Genomic DNA, 27,500 nt, shown 5'->3' with positions numbered 1-27,500 from the left:
AAATACCGATTCTTCACTTTCTGGACTTCTACATAAATGTCGTCGATACAAACACACAGAGACATTCATTGGTACACTCAAAGAAACACACAAGTCGTTCTGCGTTTCATAAAATATTGATTATCCGTAGGTATGAGTGTAAATCTTGAGAGTGCATTCATACACGGAATTTCATAAACACGCAACACGCTCAAACCCGTCAAAACAGCAGATCTGTGCATCAACACTAAAAATTTACACATACAACAGAATATGCAAATACAAGTGTAAATAATTAAGGACAATTCTGAACCAACTAATGCTAAGGAATTTTAAGTAGTACTTACTTTAGAGTGGGAATTATAGAATAAAGCCATTGTCTGACTTGTTCGAGAATAAACTTCGATTTGAAACCAAATGAAATAAATACAATTTCCGTAGTACATAATTTCGTTTTAAAATTATTTTAAAGTTAAGCATAGGTTATTTGTTTAACCTTTTATTAAAGTTAATCTCCAATTTTTCTTATCTAAATTCATTTCTAAAATTCATCGGTCTAACCTTTGCAACATTATTAGACTACTTATGAAAGAATTATTTTATTTACTCTCAGTGAAAAATTTAAGTAAACAAATGAGTAAACAAATGCACACCCAATCATAGATGCATAATATATGTATATATATATATATATATATATACACACACATATTATATGTACGTATGTATTTGTACTTATATATATGTGTGTGTGCTTGTGTCTGTGTGTGTGCACATAAAAATATGTATGTATTTATATATATATAGACACACACATATATACGTACAGTTACATATATTTATATTTCAAGACACAACAATAATGTGTGTGTGTGTGTGTGTGTATCCTTTTAAGCATTAAGCTAATGGAATATGCTTTAACTTTTCACTCTGTGCGCTGTCTTTGATTTTAATTTTGATTTTAATCATTGTATCATTACCCTGCATTCAAAATGGGATCCCTCTTAGGATAGCCTATAACGTGTTTTCCAGCCATGTTATTAGATATGATAGAGTTGTTTGACATGTTTTGTGATAAAATTAAAAACTATTGATACCTGTTACGTTAGTTAAATGTTTTAACTTTTGATCAGGATAATATGATAAAATTTTGAGAAAATATGCAATGATCTCCATCTTGCAATTGATCAGATTCCTAAGGAGTTTTAATGACATGTGAAGTTTAAGTAACTATTTTGAAGTTTAGGAGTAAATTAGTAGTCATATATTATTATACACAACGTCATTTCCGTTAGAAAATTGATATGGACTTCCGCCAAATGATTTTTCGTAATTTCTTTTTCTAAAAGCGTAGAGATTAAGAGATAAACGTGTGATTTCGTTTACTTCTTTGCAGCATATGGAGTTTAGGAATAATTTCGATACTATTTGCTTCTTTCAACCACTTTTTTGTCTTCTTTTGTCTTTAAATATTATACATTTTAGGTAAAAATATTAGCTTAAATATTCTGTAATTCTGTTTATTCAATACTTATACGTTTAGTTTGAAATGTTCCCAAATTGTATGCATTTAATACCGCATGGTTAGATGGAAACTTGTTCAGTTCCTTTGCACTTTGGTCGTTATATTTATGTTAGTAATTTGTTAAATACCTTATTTATATTATTTACAATTGACGGATATTTGTCTTCATTTTGTTTGTTGTAAACACAACGTTTCGGCTGATATACCCTCCAGCCTTCATCTGGTATCTTGGGGAAATTTCGAACCTGGGTTCTCATTCCTAAGGTATTTTTCGATGTTGTTGTTGTTATTATTATTATTATTATTATTCAGGTCACTGCCTGGAATCGAACTCGGAATCTTGGTGTTAGTAGCCTGCGCCCTTAACCACTACGCCATATGCTATAATTTGGAACTTTATGTCATATTATATTAGTCTATATTTTATATGATTTATTTGTTTTATTTATTTTTTATTTATTATACTTCATTAAGCAACCTATTCGGTAAATTTATTTTTTATTAGTAGATTCATGTTTAAATCGATGAGCTGGCAAAATCGTTAGCACATCGTTTCGGCCGTCTTTACGGTCTGAGTTCACATCCCACCGAGGTCGACTTTGCCTTTCATCTTTCCGAGGTCGATAAAATAAGTACCAGTTGATCACGAAATTGCTGGCATTGTGCCAAAGCCTAACCGAATTCTCACGTACAAATTTAAACGATAGTGATATTTGCTAATATTTTCTTTTGGGTATGGTTGAAGGACGTTTGTTTAAAGAGGTTATAGTTACGCTAGTTTAGATTCCGTTCGTTTTCGGTGTGATTTGAGTGGCAAATTATTTGATTGAAATGCGTGGCCCGAAAATTTGCAGAATTTCAGAAACACCTAGACATTTATTTCTCATTGTCGTATTTATTCACGCCATTGACTACTCTGAAAATATTTCATACAAGTTGTTCTTAATCGTTACTAATTAATGTCTATTGGTATAGCAAGTTGATCTCAGAAAATGTTTACGGTTTGTGAACATCTATTAAAATGTATAATTTGAGACACATCTGGAAACGCCAGCTGTGTGTCTTTCAGTAAATATTTACACACTGCAAATATACATCAATTTGTTCTCAATCTAATCAACACCTTTGTATTAGTATTAACATCAATTTACGTTCAACTAGTCACAATCTCCAAGGTATCAATGGTATATGTACGTATATTATTTCAGTAAATACACCGACATTGTTCCTTTGTTACCATATATGTTTAAATTGGCTTCCCGATTGGTTCTAACAAATTATATTTGCAAGAGATAAGAATAACCTAATTAAAGCTACGTCTCATTAATCGAAGCGAATTAAATTATCACATAAAATTAATGACAAAATTTTATTTGCTTATATTTCAATGCATATTTTAATGTATTATATATTTCATCATTTATTATTTCTTGCCTTTTCCAGAACAGAAACATCTGACGATGACAATCAAACATGACGTTGAATATAGTTTTTGTTTTATATTCTTCAAGTTGGTTAACAAAATAAAATTAAATTAAATTAAAGCACATTAACCTGTTCTTTCGTATAATTAATTAAAAAATTAGGACATTAAATAAGTTATTGCTTTCTAAGGAAAGATATGGCAATTTATTGAAATAAACGTAGTCAACAGGAAATAATGTCTCTAATTTAGATACAAAATCAGTGATTGTAAAGGAGAGGTTATATGATAACATCGATCCTTTTGAGATAGAGACATTATCTAAATATAAGACTTGGAAATAGATATTCTCCGCTCATCGGGTGCAGAGAACTCGAACTCGGCATATGGTAATAGGTGCATTAGGAATGATAAAAAAGATCATGGAAACAAATTTATAGAACTTACAAATAAGTGTAACATGCATATACGTATATATATATATATATATATATATATATATATAATATATATATATATATATATATATATATATATATATATATATATATATATATTATATATATATATATATATCAAACGGGAAGCTTTATGAAAATAAACAAAAGACGAAGGCAGGTGGAATACAAACAAACAATTGTATTAGTATGGCGCTCAGGAATATAAATAAAACAAGTCTTTTACGTTTCGAGCCTACGCTCTTCAACAGAAAGATACACAGAAAAGAAACACGGAGAGAAACAAGGAGAGAAAAAAATGTGTGCAGAATACGTATAATAGGGATGGCCACTATGTGGACATGCAATATGCTAGAAGAAGATCACCTACGATCTAACTACAAAGAAAAGAATGTTCTCTAGAGAAATTCAGCAAATACCAGAACATAAGTGGGTAAGACAGATGAAAATATACAAAATACAGAATTAATCGCAGACCGGTTTCGTCATCAACGATTTTACTTAAGTAATCATCGTCTATGGACTCTTCAGTACGATCGTTCCCATTCAATATAATTTGTAGAACTATACACTAGGTGTCCTTATAAAATTATATGTGTGTATAGTTCTACCGATTACATTGGCGTTATTTTCATGTCTTAGAAATTGATATTCAATTTATCACCCTCATTATTCAAAATTATATATATATATAATATATATATATATATATAATATATATATATATATATATATATATATATATATATGTATGTATGTATGTATGTATGTATGTATTTATGTATGTATATATCTGTGTGCGTTTGTGTGTGTGTGCGCGCGCGCGTATGTGTGTATGTACGTATGTAAATATGTGTGTGCGTATATACATACATATACATATAAATGTATACAGATATATGCGCATAATCAATATTTTCATAAAGGTGAATACTCAATAATTTTTTTCTCTGTTATAGTATTTGCTGAACAATCTACTCCTTTTTTCTCCTTCACTTTATATATATAATAGAACCATATATACACACGTGATTTATTTCTATTTTCAGTTATACGTTTTTGCTTTGAAAAACAAGTATTTTCGAAAATACAAATACTTACTCATCCTCTTGTTTATACATAAGATTGCGTGTCTGAGCGTGTGTGTATGTGTATGTGTATGTGTGTGTTTTTATGTACATATATATATGGCGGTATACATCTGTCAATATATTTATGTGTTCATACACGAAGGTGTGTGTATATGTTTTTTGTGGCTGAACTAAGTGTATATATATATACATTTATGGATATATACATGCACGGAGTATACACACATATATAAATATAAGAAGATTAGTATATTTGACTATGTTTTTCCGTATGAGTATAGAGCTGTTGTTAAAACCATACTCATACTTATATGAATGTCTGTATCAATATATGATTACTGCAATAGTAGAATTGTGTGTATACATGTAAACATACTGTACTTCTAAATGCGTGGTATATATACAAGCACTCTCCTCTATATGAGAGCAGCATATGTGATGGTTTAGGTATGATACGTCCATTTGCGTATGTCTACATACACACACATATATAGATATGAATATGCATATGTACATATGTATACAATTTATTAATATATATATATATATACAACCATGTATATACACGTACACGCACGGATACACACATTTAAGAGTATGCAGTGTCTGTGTAAGTGTGATTGTGTTTGTTGGTATGTGTATATACATATATATGTATGTAGTATATATATGTATATATATATATATATATATATATATATATATAATATATATATATATATATATATAGATATATATATATATATATTATTATTATTATATTATTATTATTATTATTATTATTATCGTTGACCTCATGAGATTTTATAAACTTCGATAGAACGCTAAAGAATTCTATCTAGTAAAGGTAGACCTCGAAGCAGGCAAAGCTATGACTAATAGTGTATAAGGATTGGGTTATAAACAACTTGTATAGAAGACGTTGATTGTTACCCGCTTGTTAAAAGGTACATTTCTGTTTTAGTGTGTATATGTATGTATTCATATTTACAGCATACATATTCTAAACTCGAGATAAATACCCTATGATGGACTCTCCTGTCAAAGACGACGTATGAGCGTTTAGCTTTTGCTGAATGTTCGTGTTGTACATTAGCTTACTCTGTCCATCAAATCGACGTTGCTCGAACCGGTGCTCGGTGCGCCGCGCGTCATGTGTTGAAATGATCGCAGCACAACGTGAGATGAAGTTTTTTGCTCAAAAGCACAATGTCGTAAGTGCAGCAACCTAACCACTAAGTCAATTCCCATCAAATAACCCTTAATGAATACTTAAAATCATACCATTTTATCACCCTCCCCTAAGGTCAGCAAATCACATGGGCGGGATTTCATTCCGATGCTCTTGTTCGATATGATTTATTTCATTATTCCATTTTCACTTTCGCTATCGAATATATGCATACCTCATTATCTTTCTGTGGATCTTCATATTGCTTCCTGTGTTAAAAGAGACATCTAGTGAAATACTTAACGGTCTGAGATATCATCAATCTACTAAAAGAAATTTGTCTTTAGCTATAAACAGTCGTTAATTATATGTGATAGTCTTTAGTGAATTTAGATAATACTTTGTTAAATGTGATAGACGATATTCGAAACAGCAATTTGGCAGTCTCTAATGATGGACAATTTCTAGTTATAATTGCTTACCACTAGATATATTCGAGTGTCGATTATATTTGATAGCCAACAGTGCTATGGCTTCCATTGATAACTACACCCAGTTAACTCTATAGTATATCGACGCCGCGGTATTTTGTAAACATTTAATTTTATATAATAGTTTCTGTCTCTTGTATAAAGTCGCAACAAACCACAGCTGTGATGAAATACGGGATATAAGTAGACTTAAGAGAGAAACATTCTATTAATTATATGAAAAGTCACTTTCGTTGTGATTGTCTTTATCTAATTAGTTGAGAATTTCAATAAGATAGTATTTTTCTTCTATTCCGTGTTTCCTTTCAGTCTAGACTTTTATATTAATCGAGTAAGCATATATTGATTGAGGAGGCATGCATATAAAACAATCTCATGATAAATGCAGTAAATTTCTGATGTGAACAATTTATCTTATCGAGAAGTTAGAGAAATTCAATAAATTTAAATCAACACTCTTCATTAAAGTAGTCCAATTAAATGGATTGTGTTTGTCTTTTAATTACGGCAAACAAACGACGGGCAAAAAATTAAAGACGTTCTAAAAATTAGAATTTGAAAAATCTCACTTTATAGTTGGCCAATTCCGATTCCGTTGAATGCTACATCGGCAAACGAACATGGAGATTTCATATTCAATAACGGCGAAGATGTGAGTGTGTGGTAAGAAGTTGTCTTCCCAACCACATGGTTCAGGTTTCAACCCCACTCTATGGCATCTTAGTCAAATGTCTACTACTGTAGCCTCGGGCCGACCAAAAACTTGAGACTGGATTTAGTAGACAGAAACTGAAAAAACCCGTCGTATATATTTGTGTGTATGTGAGTGTGTGTGTGCCTGTGTGTGTCTGTGTTTGTCTCCTACCACCGTTTGACAACGAGTGCTACTGTATATACGTCTCTGCAACATGGCTATTCGGTAAAAGCGACCGATAGAATGAGTACCAGGCTTTAGAACATAAGCACTGGGGTCGATTCATTTGACTAAAGGCGGTGGCCAAGCTCGACCGCAGTATAATAACTGGAACAAGTAAGGGATAAAAGGTAACATAGTGAGTCTACAGGACAACGTTTAACACCCAGATTCTCTCAAAGTAGGTTTTCCATTTGCATATACAGCACACTGTGAGACGTGTCGAACATTTTTGTTGAAATCATTATGCATTATATATGTCGGGATTCTGAGTAAGGGTAGAGTCGAGAGAACAATTTTAATCTACGCTAAAGTTTTGGCGATATCAAGATCCAATATGTCTATAGTTCTTAAAGTTTTTCACACAAGTGTCATGAGTGGGTGTATGGTAAATAGCTTGCTTACCAACCACATGGTTCCGGGTTCAGTCCCACTACGTGGGATCTTGGGCAGGTGTCTTCTACTATAGCCTCGGGTCGACCAAAGACTCGTCATTGGATTTGGTAGACGGAAACTGAAAAGAAGCCCGTCGTATATATGTATATATATATATGTGTGTGTGTGTGTGTGTGTGTGTGTGTTTGCGCGTCTCTGTTTGTGCCCCCCCCCCAACATAGCTTGACAACCGATACTGGTGTGTCTGTCCCCGTTCTTAGCGGTTCGGCAAAAGAACCGATAGAATAAGTACTAGGCTTACAAAGAATAAGTCTTGGGGGTCGATTTGCTCGGCTAAAGGCGGTGCTCCAGCATGGCCGCAGTCAAATGACTGAAACGAGTAAAAGAGTAAAATGAGAGTAAAGAGTTAACATGCCATACTCTTTCGTTTATTGCTGACGTTCGCTTTTCTCTTGCAACAATTTTGCCAGGCTTCCAGGCTTTCAAATTACACAAACTTAGCAGTTTGGGTTTTCGTGGTTAAATATGAATCAATCAACACTGTGCCTGGTGAGTAATACTCTAATGTTGCTCCAGGCAATAACGGTAAAGTTCCATGTCTTTGAGCAACTGGAAAGCGTACTTCTTATCTGAAATCAGTTAAGAGGAGAGATTAAGTGGTAAACACCGGAAAGATATAGTTGTGAAGACATGCATTTCAAACCATGAAATCCAAGTTTATCCACATATTTGATTACGTCTCATGCAAAGAATTAATTCGTAATGCACTGATATCCGTAACTAATTTCTTCAATAAATCGATTTCAGTAACTACAATATTTCGAAGCTAATCGCAGGCAATCGAAGCTAATCCTTCCACTCGTTGATATACAACAATTTAGATGAGTTTAAGGTGGAGAAAATATCAGTACGAAGCCGAATTAAGTACACAGAAACTATTGCACTGAACAACAAATATCACCTATCGTTTTCGACCTCTGTATAGACACGAACGTCTTCGCCTATTAATCATCAACCTACCAACTTTATCTCTCGGGCACGTGATTTAAGTTTTGATGAACAATTGAGTGAATTTTTCATGAAATTCGTATAAATTAATTAAGTCGATTCGTTTCAATTTATTTCTCTATTTTGTCCACAATAATGAGGCTACTAATTGTGCTTCTGCTACATCGAATTGGAATGATGATGATGATGATTATGAGGAGGAGGAGGAGGAGGAGGGGAGTGGGGAGGCGGAGGAGGAGGAGGATAGAGGTGGTGATGTTGATGATGATCATAATGTCAAGAGAATATTTACATTCCTCAACAAAATCTCATCTCCGCCATCCATTCGGAAAATGTTATATAAAGAAGAAAAACAACATATAAAGAAGAAAATTCCACCAAATTTTCAAAACAGTTTCGCAACTTTCCTAAGAGAAACGTATTTTCTTTTTCTTTTCTTTTTTTCTCCCAAATTCAGTATTTTTTGTTTAATCATGTATTCTTAATCTTTTTTAAGAACTTTTAATAAAAAACAAAATTTGTGAAGCGTTAAATCAGAAAACAGTTTTCAAAAAACACAATGTGTGAGACCAATATCATTCAACAATTTTTTGTACACGTCTTTTTCAGAATTAAGAAAAAAAAGAGGAATGGTAGATAAAAAAATTTTCTTTACCATTCCTAAGACTCTATTATTTTTTTAAAGAATATTAGTGATAGAGACGAATTGAAAGAAAAGGCAGGTGTAATATGTAAAATAAAAAGAATCAGAATAAATCTGTTGAAAAAAAATACAACGAAGCAATCCTCGTTAGAGTTCTTAAAAAAGAATGTAAAGAAACACTTTTACGGGAAATAGTAAGATCGGCAGATATTTTGATTTCTTTATATTTGAAATTGTTTAAAAGATTTCCTGCGCAATTTCTGGTTTAACGGTTTCTAATTCTAAGACAAAGCTTTTCAGTTGTCCTTGTTTTATTGTGAGCTACTTCCACGCCATTCTCAAGGGCAGGTATATCAGACATGGATGAATACGTGCAGGTCTTTATCTGGGTTTTGTGTTCCCTATTGTTATTAACTGTACTCTATGTCGTGTATGTGAAGTGACTCATAAAAAAAATTTTCTATCAATTTCCCAAGGTTTTGATTATGCATTTATTTATATATCCTTAATCCCTTCTGAAGGATTTGATTGTTTCTGTTATCAGCTTCCACATTTTTTCTCATCTCTATTTGTAGATCTTTATATCTGGATAAATTCTCTTAATTAATTTCTCATTGTGACAAAAGAGTCCTATACCTCGATAAAGAGGATCTTCCTATTCTGGTTTTCTGGTTTTTGACCTCAGTATATATCGTTAGACCTCAATATATATCGCTAGATTGCCTGCTGCAGATTATGGTTCGTCTTTTCTTCTGTGTCATTTTTATGGTTTACGGTTATATTGTCTCCTTTCATATTTCTGTTCGAACGGCTAAAGTATCAAAGAATTCACGCCATCATTCCTGCTGATCCTGCATTTTTTGGCCAAAATTGGGCAAACGAAACCAAAGTGGTCGTAGGTTTATTACACACTGCAATTTCTTGAGATACTGTTTCATTAAGTACGTTTCATAGTTTCTGGAGAAGGAGCTTCCGATTTCTATCACAATAAATGCTCGCTCAAGCCTGTGGCAAGGTTACAATTTTTGTGTATCTATTACCATTTTGTTTAGCATCACGGAATGTAACGTCAATTTGGTTTATATTTCTTTACCAATTCCCCATTCTTATATCTTTTTTTTTTAAAAAAAAAACCTTTCATATAAAATTCTGTTTTATATATGTTAACTCCCTTGTAGTAGTTAACAAGAAGAACTTTTCTACTTCTTTTTTTTACATTATCGTATTTTGCTGCTGTTCGCATTTGTACTCGTGTTATATCTTTTTTACAGCTATTTTGTAACAAGTTGTATGAATACCTACAACATTTTTCCGTTAGTAACAGATATTTCATCATTGTTTTATAGATTAGTAAATGAATTATGTCTCTGTATCTTTCGGTAATATAGTCTTTCCATTCTAAATACTGTCGTTAATCTTCTTGCTGTAATTTTATTGTTGCTACTTTATCTAGTGACTAAGAATATTACGACTACAACTTTTTATCAGAACAGCTAGAGTATCAATGCCTATTACTTTATATTTTACACTTTGATACGTTTTAAAAATTAATCTAATGTATCTATAATATTCCTTTATCGTGAAAATCTGTGTATTGTCTATCTAATATCCATTAGATTATTGCCCTTAATTTCCTTCACTTCAATATTTTCTTGGTGTTTTCGTTTAATATCGAAGAATTATAGCAATTTCTCTAGTAAAGATATCTACTTTGTAATAGTGTTGGTAATTGTTTGTTGTTCGCATCATAAAATTCCAGGTTTCTTTTTACAGGAGATAGTTGTGGGATCTACCACATCCTTTGAACCCTGATTTAAAATGGACATATATGTTAATAACTGTAAATATTTTTATCCTGCTACACGCTTCGTTTATGGCTCTTTTGATGTAAAAGTAGATAACTCATATAGATGTAAAAATCAGTAATTGATTTGTACCCCTATATGAACTTTTATCTCTTTTGCAGCCTTATTACTAATAATGCCACAACATATCTTTATTACGGATTATTTAATGTTCTGGTGCTTGCTGTTTCTTTAGTATTGATTGAATAAAATGGTCTGTCCATCAATGATCCAGTCAAGGTTGCCTGCGACTACCACTGTTTCTTATTAAAAATATCTTATGTGACGCCACGAAATATTTTAAGCCGATATTGGGGTTTACAGTTTTATGATAGACTAGTACCTTACGTTATTTGTAAATTTTATTTACAGATTCATTTTACTGCTATAGTTTCCCACCACCGTTTAGATTTTGTGTTCTTTATGTTGGTTCCTTCACTGTTCATTCTCCCAAGGATATTTATAATTCTTTCACCATTAGTCCTATTTTTTTTTTGCCTACTTCTGGATAAAATCACTCGGGATTAAATCAGAGAATCATTTTCTCTTTCATACGGACGGATTTAATCCGATTAACTGAGTATATTAAGTTTAAAGCGTTCTTTGCATTCGAATACTTCATATTTTTCCACTTTTGTTTGTCATGTTGTCATCATTTTTAGCATTAAGTTCCCATGTTTTGTTTATTTTTTTGTTTGCAGTCACGTTTTTTTTTTCCTTTCTTATTTCATTAAGGATTGAGAAACTTCTTTCTCTTATTTTCGTTTTTTGTTTTTTGTTTGTTAATTTTCTATATTTATTTGGGTTTCGATATTTCAATATTATTTCCCCTTGGTAATCATTGGTAAGTAGCTATTTCCCTTGTAACAACAGTGGTTACTGCATGTATTATTTCGATTAACCTAATGGTATGTGAGTGTGTAGGTGTGTGTGCGTATGTATGTACGTATATGAGTATATATGCGTGCATGCACGTATTTATAAATGCATTTATGAATTGCTTTTTTCCCAATATATCTGCCATAACCATGCTTGCTTTTGTATTGTTATTTCAACGTTGAGGTTGATCCTTCGGATATATTTTCGTTGATCTCATAGGAATTTTTTTTCTGCAATGGCTTCCTCTTTAGATTATCGTATTCATGATTCCAAATACTTTGAATTCCTTGTTCTTCACTCCTTTTCACATCCCCGTGGTTATTATTTTTTTTTGTATGCTGCTTTGATTTATCGTATGTTTGTGAATATATTCTATACATGATCCAAGGATTCGCTTTTTTTTTGTCTTGTACCATGTTTGTTTGCACGTGTTAAGTTTGTCTCAGAGAATTATTTTCTCGGTGGGTCTTTTCTTTTTTTATCTTTTGTCATTTATTCCGTATTCGTTTCTGGTAATACCCTTATATATATATATATATATATAATATATATATATATATATATATATATATATATATATATACATATATATATATATATATATATATTATATATATATATATATATATATACATATATATATATATATATATATATATATATATATATATATATATATACATATATATATATATATATATATATATATATATAATGGAAGAAAGCTCAAGTAGAAACGTTACAGTGACATTCCGAGTTCAAATTTCGCCGAGGTCATCTATGCCTTTCACCCCTTCGAGGTCGATAAAATATCAGGCAAGTGCTAGAGTTGAAGAAACCGATAAACCCCACCCATTCACAATTCTTGACCGTGAGCCTAAATCGGAAATCGTTGTATATATTTTCAGTTAAGATTTCTAATTCGATTTTCCATACTTTCTCTCTTTATTTCCCTTTTATTTCTAGTTTATTGATTTCCATAATTTGTCTCTTTGAATTTAGTGTGTTGTTTTCTAACGTCATGTTTATATCTCTGTGTTACAAACATACAGTTTGTTTGGTTTTAAGATCAGTGTGTCGGTGTTAAAACATGCATGATATAACAAACACAGGCTCCATTGATAATTTTACTTTTACAGTCGCGATATTTAAGACGTTTGGCCCATCATTAAGGTTATTGTCCATTTTGACGTATACCAGTTTGTTTAATTCTGGTGATGTTGAAAATACCAGGTACTCTTTCTCTTTCACACGTCGGATTCAAATATCGACCTAATTGTTATCATACTTAACCTGGATAGTAACAGGCTTTGTTTATATCGTTAGTCAAACTTGTAGGAAATGAATGAATTCCATCTAGTTTTGATGTGAATTATGTCCTGACATTTTGTTTACATATGGTATCAAATCGCCGAGGAATAACATCATTTGTAATATATTGATTATATGAGCACATGATCGATACATTCCACAAATAATCTACAGTTATCAGTCAACATCTTTTAAATGCAATTTGTTATTTTAAATCATTTTTTTATCAGAACAGCCTAACAGCGTACAATCATGTCAATAGACGCCATTGTGAGTATTAAATGTTGGTATAAATATAGTTAAATGTACCTATCTCCCAATGTTCTAGCGTTGTGTTTATTATAGAAATTATAATGATAATAATAAAAATGGTAATAATAATGTTAATAATAACAACAAAAACGACAACAACAACAATAATAATAATAATAATAATAATAATAATAATAATAATAATAATAATAATAACAATTTCCTGATGCAGTACCAGTCAGTGGTTCTCATGGTTCTGATCCTAACTAATTGGAAGTGTTATCAAGTACATGTTTTCTTTTGGTATAAAAGATAAACCACAAATTTACGGATTTGACCAGTTGAGCAGTTCCCTTAGTGACTGACGATAGGTGACTGGTGTATGCTTATCAGACGAGTAGTCATGATGAGTATTTTTTGTTTCGTATATTTGTACCCAAGTCTCACTTTGATGGCATGTGCTTCTCTCTCACTCAATAATAATAACAATAACTATTACTATTATTATTACTATTATTATTATTATTATTATTATTATTATTATCATTATTATTCAATAGTCCCATTTTTATCAGGTGTTTTCACCGCGCTACCGAGCGCAGCCCTGTGTGCCTCGGGTAAGTATTTGTCTGAATATTTTTTTAATGCGCCTACGACGATAGGAATTTTGATGCGCCTAATATGATACGAATTGTTTCTGTTTTTAGACATCCATTTCCAGACATTTTACCTCTCTTTCCAGATCTTTTACCTCTATTTCCAGATTTTTTCATCTGTGTGGTAAGTAGCTTGCTAACCAACCACATGGTTCCGGGTTCAGTCCCACTGCGTGGCATCTTGGGCAAGTGTCTTCTGCTATAGCCCCGGGCCGACCAATGCCTTGTGAGTGGATTTGGTAGACGGAAACTGAAAGAAGCCCGTCGTATATATGTATATATAAGTGTGTGTGTATATATTTGTGTGCTGTGTTCATCCCCCTAGCATTGCTTGACAACCGATGCTGGTGTGTTTACGTCCCCGTCACCTAGCGGTTCGGCAAAAGAGACCGATAGAATAAGTACTGTGCTTACAAAGAATAAGTCCTGGGGTCGATTTGCTCGACTAAAGGCGGTGCTCCAGCATGGCCGCAGCCAAATGACTGAAAGAAGTAAAAGAGTAAAAGAGAGAGAGTATACCTTTCTCAAATGAAAGCCTTTTCTATATTTCTTCTTTTGTACTTCCCTAAGTATCTTTTCTCTATCGTGAATATTCGAATGAAGTAATTATATATTATTCATAAACTGATTAGGTTTCTAAACAAGGGAGTGTTTCTTTACGTTTACTCATTTGGTATTTCTTATGTTTATCTTTACTCTTATAATAGTTTTAATTCTTTATTTGTTTCTAATCCATCATTTTTTTCACATATAGGGTAGGCTGATATTTTTGCTTCCTTTTCCTTACTCTTTTACTCTTTTACTTGTTTCAGTCCTTTGACTGCGGCCATGCTGAAGCACCGCCTTTAGTCGAGTAAATCGACTCCGGGACTTATTCTTTGTAAGCCCAGTACTTATTCTATCGGTCTCTGTTGCCGAACCGCTAAGTGACGGGGACGTAAACACACCAGCATCGGTTGTCAAGCAATGCTAGGGGGACAAACACAGACACACAAATATATACACACACACTTATATATATATACATATATACGACAGGCTTCTTTCAGTTTCCGTCTACCAAATCCACTCACAAGGTCGGCCCGGGGCTATAGCAGAAGACACTTGCCCAAGATGCCACGCAGTGGGACTGAACCCGGAACCATGTGGTTGGTTAGCAAGCTACTTACCACACAGCCACTCCTGCGCTTGTATACATGTTTGAAATAAATTATTCGCAGAGGAATATCGTTGCTCACTTTAAGTGCATAATTTCTGTGCAGAGAAGAGACTCTGAAATAGAGTCTGTGCCAGCCGCAAGATAAAGCAGAAACGCGATCCTTCGGTGGCGATTCATATATTTCTCTTAACAAATATTCACATTCTTTCATCGTATTGTATACTTTTAAAGGGAAATGCATTCATAACATGTAGCGTGTGTATGCGTGCGTGTGTACGTGCGCGGGTGCGTGTACGTGCGTGTGTGCAAATATGAGCGCGTGTAATTGCACAAACAAATATACATATATATATATATAGTATATATATATATATATATATATATATATATATATATATATATCTATATATATATATATATATATACGAATGGAACAGTGCGGTGACATTTAGTAGAGATAACCCGGAAGTTGTTTCACTTCGATTACTATCGCAAACAGCAGAATAGCTTTCTTCAACCGAATACACGTCGTTGATTGGTTGAAATCATCCAAATGCGACAACTTTAAAACGAAATAACTTCTAAAACATGAAAATTTGTGTAAAACGTTCAGAGTAAACCGTTTTCTACGTCAGAAATTCAACCATTATTCGAAGTTTTAAACTGTTTCGTTAAAAAATGTTAATTAAAAAATCTGTAATTGAGATGGAATAGATCCTATATATATATATATACATATATATATATATATATAATATATATATATATATATATATATATATATATATATATATATATAATATTATTAGAGACAAAACCACTATTTTGCAAAACAAACAAGGAAAGACTTAATCAATACATAAAATTTTAATAAAAAGTCAAAAAAACCGCCACTACAATTGTTTCTTGTCCTGAAACTGACTTGAAAATTGGAAGTCCACTGAAGATTGTCGATCAGGACAAGAAACAATTGTAGTGGCGGTTTTTTTGACTTTTTATTAAAATTTTATGTATTGATTAAGTCTTTCCCTAATATTTATTATTCCCTAATATTTATTATTATATATATATATATATATATAAACTAGCAGCTAAGTCCGGTTTCACCCGATCTGTTTGGATGATATGGCTCTGATGGTTTTCACTTAGGCATAATCTATAACAGCTTTTTTCAAACTTGTCATTTTGCGTCCCCTGTTTTGATTGGAGCCTCCAGCTGTATGAAAATTTCCTGACCCCAACCCCCTTGTCAGAAAACAGATTCAGGTGTTGTAAAGAAAGAATTTGTACATAGTTTGTTTTTGAGAGCTCTTCTGTTGAACTTCTGTCTAATCACTTCTTTTAAGGTACACACACATACATAGAAAATATGAGGTCATGGTAGAAAAGTTTTGCGAAAGTTGATTTATGGGAAAGATTTACATTAGAAAAAGTTGTAATCAATTTTCTCGGTAAGTATTGGGGCTAGAAAAAAAACTACAAACTGCATTCCAATCTATGCACCCATCTCCTCATCTTTGCTATTTTTCATGTGAATCTATCCAGCCGTTTGGCTGTGAACCTCAAGACAAGAAAGTATACAATTATCGCCCATGTCCAATTTATACTATATATGTATATAATATATATATATATATATATATATTATATATATATATATATACATACGTATATATATCATATATAAGCCTAGTATATATATGTATATACACCACACACACACACACATATATATATATATATATGTATATTGGCAGGGCAAGACTGCTAGGTAGTCGGCCGTATGCTAGTGGGTTCTGGTGTTCGCCGAATTTTTTCTCTAGGGGACTTTCTTTGTAGTTTGATCGTTGATGATCTATTTCTAGCATACGGCCGACTACCTAGCAGTCTTGCCCTGCCAATATACACATATATTAGAATTTCTCTGATTTCTCATGCTAGACTACTGGTTTTAAATTGATATTAAAATTAATATTAATTTATCTCCCTCATTATTTAAATATATATATATATATACGCACACATATATTCGCATGCGCACTCGCACAAAATAATCTGCTGAGATCAGAGAAGGAAGTAATTCTTGCAAGATAAAATAGAAATGTTTACTTAAAAATCTAACAGCTATTTTCTGCCAACATTAATATCCATAGCCATATTTCTATTCTGTTGTGACATGCGTAGACATGTCACTCTACATATCCTGTGTAGTAGACTTACGAAAATATGTCAATATAATTTCATGTATATGTATGTACAGTTGTTGGTATGCATTAATGCAGAAATATGTGTAGTAATGTCTTGCTGGACTTAAACTTGTTACGACTGCTTTTGATTTTACTTCTGATTATGAGGACGCACGCGAGTGTACATTGTTATGTGTACATACAGCTAACCTTTTTATGCATATACCCTACTTGAGATACGTGTGGTTGCATGAGTAAAGAGATATACTCATACATGTTATACATATATATATATATCCATATATATATATCCATATATATGCATATATATATATATATATATATATATATATTATATATATATATATCAATATATACATATACATATACATAAAATTATATATATGCATGTATATGTGTAGGTGTGTGTGTGAATGTACAAAGATGCATGTAGGTATTTGTATTTGAATACGTATGTGTGTGCATATATATACTTGTATATATATATGCGTGTGTGTGTTTGTGTGTGTATATATGTATCCGTATATATCCGTATATATATATATATATATATATATATATATATATATATATATACACACATGTATGTCGATGGGAAATTATATATTTCTAGATAGATAGATAGATAGATAGATAGATAGATAGATAGATAGATAGATAGATAGATAGATAGATAGATAGATAGATAGATAGATAGATAATATACACATAGATATATAAGATAGACAGATGGATAGATACATACATACATAGAAAGAGAGAGATTTGGATAAATCCCTACTTACAATGTGAATATGTGTGTATGTGCGTGGGCATGAATGTTTGCGAGTGTTTGTGGTTGCACCTGTAGAAAGGAAATATCCTCCTATATTAACCAAATAGATTCTCATCCCTCTTTCCTCATCAGAGATTGGCAACAAAGGCAGAATATGATCTTATCCTAAACAGCCCTTTCCAACTTAACATCTCTCTCTATTACATTTTATCCTCTGAAGAATACACGTACAGCTGCGCTGAAATCCAGATCAAACATTATGCAAATTGCACATAACCAAGAAAATAATACGTTTATATCTGCAGGCGTGTCTATTTGCGTCCGTTCGTGTGTCTATATATGTATGTATTTATACGTATTTCTACACGCCTGTCCCCACATGCAAATATGCATATTATGACCAGTCACTAAATACCTGCTTGCCTCTTCTTTCCGTCCTTATCTATTTCTCCACTTATATACCTCTTTACATATATATATATATATACACACACATATATATACACACACACACACATATATATATATATATATATATATATATATATATATATATATATATATATATATATATACAAGAAAAAAGCAACAAGAATGGATTAGTTGTTCAGTACAATTGTTTCATACGAAGAACAGATTTATTAAAAGCTGCAAATATTGCAGCAAATACAAGTGTCCCGTACTCATCAGCCAAAACACATATGAGTTTTCCAAACATCCTAGGGGCTGAGGCTACACTCATGAAGTATCGAAGAAAGTTCTATGAAAAGCAAAGTTAGATGGTGAGCAGACTTCAAATGTTCTCTAATGATGCACAGTTTTATAAAAGGCTTTTAAAAAAAGTTTGTTAGCTTCACAGAAAAGGTAAATCCATCCATAATAATGCAGGTGTAATTTCCAGAGATATGAGGAGAGATTTTATTCTCAGAGAAGATGAATGTATCCATAATAATGTAGATGTAATTTCCTGATATATGAGGAGAAGATGTTGATCACACTTCTATTCGTTTCACAAAACTACTATGTTGGAAGAAGAGATTGGCTATATTGGCTAAAAGAAGTCGCAAAAGAAGTCAGTGAGGCAGAAACCGCCCAAATAAGGACATTATGGGAGGAATATATATCAGTTGATTAAAGTTAAAATATGATCTGGCTTTCACGCTTTTTATTATGGTATGTTAGCATTAAAAAAATATTTTGCAATGTTCATAAAGTTCAGTTAGCGTTTTCATAAGTTCCTAGTAATAATCGTTTAAGGTGCATGCGGATTAGTCAAAACCGTATTCCAAATTCTCATCCTGTTGGAGCGTTCTAAGACGTACTACAGTTGTCAAAAACTCGACTGTCAGTCAAATACATTTTGAAATCTAATGTTTACTGGTGGAAGCACTCCGTCGGTTACGACGACGAGGGTTCCGGTTGATCCGAATCAACGGAACAGCCTGCTCGTGAAATTAACGTGTAAGTGGCTGAGCACTCCACAGACACGTGCACCCTTAACGTAGTTCTCGAGGATATTCAGCGTGACACAGAGAGTGACAAGGCCGGCCCTTTGAAATACAGGTACAACAGAAACAGGAAGTAAGAGTAAGTTGTGGTGAAAGAGTACAGCAGGGATCACCACCATCCCTGCCGGAGCCTCGTGGAGCTTTAGGTGTTTTCGCTCAATAAACACTCACAACGCCCGGTCTGGGAATCGAAACCGCGATCCTATGACCGCGAGTCCGCTGCCCTAACCACTGGGCAATTTCGCTTCCAATGTTTACTACGAACGTATGAAAGCACTAATTGAACTTTATAAACATTACAAAATATCTTTTTGATGTTAAAATACCATAATAAAAACCAGACCATGTTTTAATTTTAATCAACTGATATATTTTTATATACACATTCACAGAAATTTTTATATATATATATATATATATATATATATATAAACAATTGCAGAGTGCAAGATGTTTATACCCCATTTAAGAACACACAAAACCGTTAGTTTCACTTCAACATTTAAATTTAATTTGTGCCAAAATATTTTCGTCCTTTTGAAACCGCGACCTGCTTGTTCACTGACAAATATTCGTGCTGGATCTTAGTTCATGATATATATGCGTTTATGTATGTATGTACGTATGTATGTATGTATGTATGTATGTATGTATGTATGTATGTATGTATGTATGTATGTCTGCATGTGTGTGTGTGTGTGCATGTATGCATGTACGTATACCTATGTGTACATCTGTATGCATGCATATACGCATGTATGTATGTAAGTATTTACGTAAGTGTGTACCCGTGTCTGCGTGTGTATATATGTATATGTACAAGTAAACATATGTTTATGTACTGATATGTGTATCTGTTGTATATATAACCGTTACTCTGTCGAAGGTTGTATATATGTTTCTATTTACACAGACAACAGTTAAACATCAAATATCTTATTTCTTTTCTCCCCTTTTATTGTATTTTACATAGACATAGACATATACATATATATATATATATTATATATATATATATATGCATACGTACATATACATACATATATATGTGTATATATATATATATATATATATATATATTCTACATCAAGTGAAAAACGGGATGGACGCTTCGATTTTGTTTTGGTGCTTCGATCTGTTGTACACGACTATGAGGATATGCATCCCCAACGTAATTCGTCTTTTTCCAAAACTAATGTAATACATGTTCTTGGAGTAGTAATTGTGCGCGGCTGAAGAAGGCTATTGACATACAAATTACATCAATTATGCATTGATATAAACCGTCTAATAAAAGTCAGAAACATATGTACCGCTAAATCCTTTGCATCATGTTCTATTTTGATAAATATACTCTATCACCTACACCACTAAATGGCATATACAGGTGCTTACAATTATCAAGTATTCACCCTGAATTTTATATATATATATATATATATATATATATATATATATATTATATATATATATATACATATGTGTATGTATGTATATACTCACTATTAGAACACATGCGATCTACATATCTTTGATTATTCCTCTAAATCAGCACCCATCTCGCCCTTGCTGAAATTTCCTCCTATTTCAAGTGTTATGTGATATGTTTATTTATTATTTTATTTCTATTCTTAAATGCATATCGTTCATAATTCTATATCTCTGCTCACATTTCTCTGCAAACATTGGCCTAATAATTTTGAAACTCATCAGCAAGAAGTAAAGATCACCGAAACCCTTTCACAAATAATGTAAAACTAAGAAATCAGACAACTGAATGAGCGGGATTCCCTGACCAACTTCCTACATCGCTGATTCACAGACACTATCTCTCTATCTTTTCTTTCGCTACTCTGGACTATACAACCACGCACCCCATCCACCCCCATCCACCTCGCCATTTATCTCTTCATCCTTTCCTTATATCTGATCTTTCACCTCCTTCATCCGCCTCTGACTATTTCGCCACGAAGCGGAATAACATAGAATACCCATGCGACTCAGGAACAGCGAAGATCATGGCCCTTCTAAACCTCATTTACAAATATGAATATTAATTTCAGATATTGGAGTGTGGCCATCCTGGAAACAGATAACGACGACGACGACGACGATGATGATGATGATGATGATGATGATGATGATGATGATGATGATGATGATGATGGTGGTGGTGGTGATGGTGGTGGTGTTGGTGTTGGTGGTGGTGGTGGTGGTGGTGGTGGTGGTGGTGGTTGTGGTGGAGGTGGTGGTGGTGGAGGTGGTGGTGACGGTGGTGGTGGTGATGATGATGATGATGATGATGATGATGATGATGATGAAGGTTTATTTATTCCCTTTTCTATGTACATTCTACATCTAGCTTTCAGTTATATCTATAATATATTCATAGACCGAAATATCTATATCTCTTGTGTATTGTTTTTTTTTACCAGAATTTGGTGCAGATCTATTACGGAGGCCAACAGCAGTCAACGGCAATCAGTGAATACTAACTACAGTGCACATAATCCAGAACATTGAGTTTCGTTGCCCTGCTTCAGCTAACGGCAGTTTTAACAGTTTTCTACATTTACACAAATCTATGAATCGATGGAATCTTTCCGGTGACGTGGAAGTATGAGTCTCTTCTAATATGGTATGCTCCTCTTATTTATCTATTAAAACTTTTTATGCTAATTGCAGTGTTCCTTTCTCGGTGTAGAATTAGTCGTACGAATGAGACTAGCAATTAACGGGCTGTTAGTCTCGATCGTATTTTTGCATGTTTGAAAGCTTTATTTTTCACAAACATAATTAAGTGCTAGGCACTTATATTTTCTCCTTCTTTGAGCGTAGTGTATTTATGAGAAACATACTCGAGTGTCAATAGGCGCATTTACCATTCTAAAATCACGAAATATGGATCAATTTCTCTCCTTACCACCTGCAGTAATATCGATTAATTGATCATTGCTTCATTATCTTTAAATGTTGAATTACATCCTTGAAGATAAGTAACTTTCGAGATAATTACTTATATAGAAGCACCACAAAATCATAGAGCGTGCTCTATGAAGAATATTGGATTCGCAGTTCAAAGGTTTCATAATTTCGATACATTGTTCATCTTCATAATGAGTTTCACAATAACACTGAAACCCCTAATCCAATGCATCTCAGTTCACTTAACCATGATGAATATTTACTAAAAAGAGTCTGGTTTGACACGTAGTTATTTTTTTGTTTTGGGAGTTATTTTACCAAAATTCTACGTCAAATCACTAGTCCTTACTGAACTGAATCGTTGAAGAAATTTCTAAATAATACTCAATAGGATTATGGGACTCACCATGAAAGCAATGTTTTTTTTTCTATTATTGCAAAGAATTTTTGTCAATTACTAGATTCACCGATATCAGTGGTACTTTAAGTAGGTAGTTGGAAATGTTTTATTTGATTTAAACCGTTCGATGTTAATAGTTAGAGATGAAAAACGAAGTCAACTACGATACGGAAAAGTGTCAGAGATGATAGAAAGGAATGCGCGGATACTATTAGTTCAGGCATTTATTGATTTAGAGAAATAGAAGACGAGAATGAGAGAGTAGTGGATCAATTTCTTTCATTACAGCAACCTTCGGGAATATAGATTAATTGACCGCTGCTTCATTATCATTAAATGTTGTAGTACATCATTGAAAATAGGTAAATTGGAAGATAGAGACCACCGGAAGCAAAAAGTATTATTAAATGATAACCGGATAATTCTGTGTGATTTATAGGGATCAACAAATTTGTCTCCAGTAAATATTTCTACCATACGACTGTACTGTTTATATCCTGAAAAGCTCATTCATCTAGTTGCCATTTTACCCTTATTTGTGACTTGAAAACTGCATTGGAAATCTATGAAGTGTATTTCTTTACATTAGTAGTCCCTTCGTAGAATTTATAAATATACGAGAAACAACTTGCTGTGACATAAATACACTTTGTTAAATACCGTTTTGAAGAAAACTCGGGATGACAGTTATTATGTAGTTATACAAAGAGAATTGCGTCGCAGAGTAAATAGTTTAAACTATTTACAGATCGCATAATCTCCGTCCACATGATAATAATCCCATTAACAAATAGATTAACGTCGTGACAACTATGTGTTTAGTGAAAGGAATATTATAATCCTCCCGACTGTGCATGGTACCTGAGATTAGTAAATACGATTACGTATGGTAATATATGATAATATATGATTATAGATGCTTATATATGATTGTTTGTGATTATGTTTGTTTATTATGTTTATATATTATCATATTTAAATATTTATCATAATTTATGATTAAATCATATCTGAATTATCATATATTTGACAATAATTTTGCTTTTTCATAACGGATTATTTTTCTTTATCATTATATTCACAGGTAAACAAGTAAAATTGAGAGATTTTAATAACGGCAGCAGCAACAAATTACAATGTACGACAATGAGACTTTTCCAGAAAACATTACAAACGTCTTTGAACGCCATTCCTGGCCAATGGGACTTTTCAAAGAATTCTGTCCATCGGCTCTCTATATAGACCGCTATGTCAACGCAGTTTGGCACATCATTGGCCTTTTTACAAATCCCATCTCAGCATTCATATGGCTAAACCATCGTATTCGGCGCAATAATTCTTCGGCTATATACCTCGCAGTATTATCGATAACAGACTTTATGTTTCTTTGGTTGCATTTCATCAACGAACTTCAAATAGCCTGGGGTATATCTACAATCGCTCACGCTGGCATCTGCGAACTGTACAATTTTATATACATGATACCGCAGTACCTGGCACCGTTAATTGTTCTTGGTTTTACGGTAGAAAGATGGATTGCCGTCTGCAAGCCATTTCACAAAGAGAGGTTTTGTACAGTGAAACGTGCAATCTACGTAGTTTGTGGATTAATATTTCTGAGCTCTTCGCTGGCTTCAGCACAAATCTATATCTGGAATTATGATGAAACACACAAGGTGTGCACCTACAGGGACACCAATGTCACACCTGACAGTTTCACAGAGGTTTGGAACTGGTTGAGCGAAATGTCAATATTTGGTGGTGTTCCAATCTGTGTGTTAATCTTCAATATCCTTGTCATTTGCGAGATACATAAGATTACGAAAGCAAATGCAATACAACTTCCCCACCAAACCTCGTCCGGAAGTAATAACGCTGCATCAACCATCACTTTACTTTCGGTTTCCTTCTATTTGATTTTCACTACCTTGCCGGTTGCATTAGTCTTCGTTATAGCCACAAACTTCGAAATTGGTAACGGTTTTATGACAGATGATGAAATACGTGCAGATCCACAATGGAATCGCTTTTTCACTTTCATGATAACCCGTCGATGTATTGAGGGCATCTGTTTCTCGCATTATTCCTGCTATTTTTTTGTATATTGCCTCACCGGTCCACAATTTCGCAAAACATTTATGACTTTCTTCCCAAATAAAATATTCCAAGCATTGAATAATTCCTCCCAAGGTCGATATACCATTGTGACGGGCAATGGAAGAGTCAACAACGAAAGCTGCACAACTTATGTGTAAATTTTCCAGACATTGTTTTAAACACATGTATGTAGATTAATTATGCTCAGTAAATTCATAGTATTAATTCATGAAACAAGAGCGGATGTTGGGCGTCTGAACTGGTTTCAAACGAGAGAGCAATGAGCGAATTTCGTTTTTTTTTTCGGTGTTTTTTAACTTGTGAACCATTAATTTTGAATATGTTATTTGTCGCTTATCTGTGTGGTCTTAGAGCCATTCTATCTTTCTTTCAGAATAAAATAGAAAAAGCAGAAATAACTACTGCGCACAACACTGATAAAAAAATATTTAACAAAAAATATCACGCATTCTTTTTTTTAATATTGAAAATATTTATGGAGTTAAATATATATTAACTCACTTTCTATCAGTGACTGATACAATTACAAGTGGAATATATATATATATATATATATATATATATATATATATATATATATATATAATATATATATATATATATATATATCTATATATATATATACACATATATATACATATATATATATAATATACACATATATATGTATGTATATGAATAAGTGTATATATATATTTATATATAAATGTATATATGTATATGTGTGTATACATATATACATGCACCTATATATGTGTATTATGTATTTATGTGTGTGCGTGTGAGTTTGTATTTGTGTTGAGTATGTGCATACCTCAGAAAACATCGCCATAACAGACATATTTTAATCATCTGCAGCACCAACCTGCAAATTTTGGTTCTCACTAAAGTATATCCTTAAAATACAGAAAATAACGCCCCAACAACTGGTCTTTCTCTTCACAACCACAGAATAACTTTAGCCCCAACAATTAGTGAACATTCTACAAAGATCAGGTGTGGTCGAAAATGCATTATTGCTGTCACACACTGTACAGTGTTGCAGCTGCTTACACAAACATCGTAGATCATATCAAGATAAAGGCTATCCGACTCATCAGTCAGTCAGCACGCTTCTGGCACACAATCATCTTGTCTCCTTTTACCTTCTTTTTATCGCTCTTATAACAGCATTTAGTCTCCGGAGGTGGCAAGTTTTGTACCATCTCTGCACTATTTGTCCTTCCTGTTCTCATTATTTTTATTGTGTCTAAACCCCCAACGTGGCCCCACGCTAAACACTACGCATACTTCCTTCCAAGAAGGTCATCGCTCTGGTGCCCTTCTCTGCTTGAATCTTTTCTTGAGATTTTAACTTCGAAAGAAGGATTCAAGAGGGACATTAACGTTATCGATCCGACCGGACAAGGAGGGTCTACCTACGCTTCCAATGCCATAGGGACTGTCCTTTGTCAGGACCCAGCAAGAGAAGGTCAAATTTGTTTACCCACACACACGAGCAAACACACACTCACACATACACATGTATATTTATACATATGTATATATGTGTGGGTATTTAAATACACATACATATATATAGAGAGAGATAGATGCAGATGAATAAGGTACTTAAGTCAAAGGCACCAGAATTTAGTCTGGTATTATCTATATAATTCAAAATGGGTGGGTGATATATATAGATATATATATATATATATATATATATATATATATATATATATATATATATATATATATATATATATATTATATTAAATTAGAGACAAAACCACTATTATGCAAATCAAACAAAGAAAGACTTAAGCCATACATAAAATAATTTATATAAATTAAATTTAATTAAAATAATCACTACGATCGTTTCGTGTCAGCACTTCTATGCGACATTCTTCAGGTGGTTTCAAAACCTTCTTTGCAAGTTTTAAACTAAGTTCATAGTTTAAAACTTGCAAAGAAGGTTTTGAAACCACCTGAAGAATGTCTCATAGAAGTGCTGACACGAAACGATCGTAGTGGTTATTTTAATTAAATTTAATTTATATAAATTATTTTATGTATTGGCTTAAGTCTTTCTTTGTTTGATTTGCATAATAGTTGTTTTGTCTCTAATTTAATATAATATTATATTTTACTATAAAATTGAATTCAATCCTAAATCTGATTTTTCCCTGTAAATTTGGATTATTCCCTAATATTTATTATTATATATATATATGTATGATATATATATATATATATATATATATATATATATATATATATATAATTCATGCATGATAGATCGCTAGCAACAAACCCTTTTATTTATTTCATTTTATATCCCTGTTTATTTCTGTGTTCCTTTCTGTCGAAGAGCGTAGGATCG

General features: G+C 32.6%; 1 protein-coding gene and 1 long non-coding RNA gene across 2 annotated transcripts in view; both read left to right on the top strand.

Annotated features, from left to right (window-relative positions):
- LOC115220505 (G-protein coupled receptor 183-like) overlaps positions 1–25,350 on the top strand; it is a 217,301-nt gene extending 191,951 nt beyond the window's left edge. The window contains exons 2-3 of the mRNA XM_029790641.2: positions 22,125–22,327; positions 24,099–25,350. Coding sequence (XP_029646501.1) covers positions 24,151–25,269 — 1,119 coding nt within the window. The 5' untranslated portion in view covers positions 22,125–22,327; positions 24,099–24,150 and the 3' untranslated portion in view covers positions 25,270–25,350. The remainder of the gene's footprint in view (positions 1–22,124; positions 22,328–24,098) is intronic.
- The window catches only part of LOC118766495, a 24,298-nt gene continuing 1,362 nt past the window's right edge, over positions 4,565–27,500 (top strand). The window contains exons 1-2 of the long non-coding RNA XR_005002431.1: positions 4,565–4,578; positions 17,622–17,625. This is a non-coding gene — a long non-coding RNA (uncharacterized LOC118766495). The remainder of the gene's footprint in view (positions 4,579–17,621; positions 17,626–27,500) is intronic.

The sequence above is a fragment of the Octopus sinensis genome, linkage group LG16 (genome assembly GCF_006345805.1).
Source record: "Octopus sinensis linkage group LG16, ASM634580v1, whole genome shotgun sequence".
In the NCBI taxonomy this organism is placed as follows: domain Eukaryota; kingdom Metazoa; phylum Mollusca; class Cephalopoda; order Octopoda; family Octopodidae; genus Octopus; species Octopus sinensis.
This window is presented reverse-complemented; position numbering and strand designations above follow the sequence as displayed.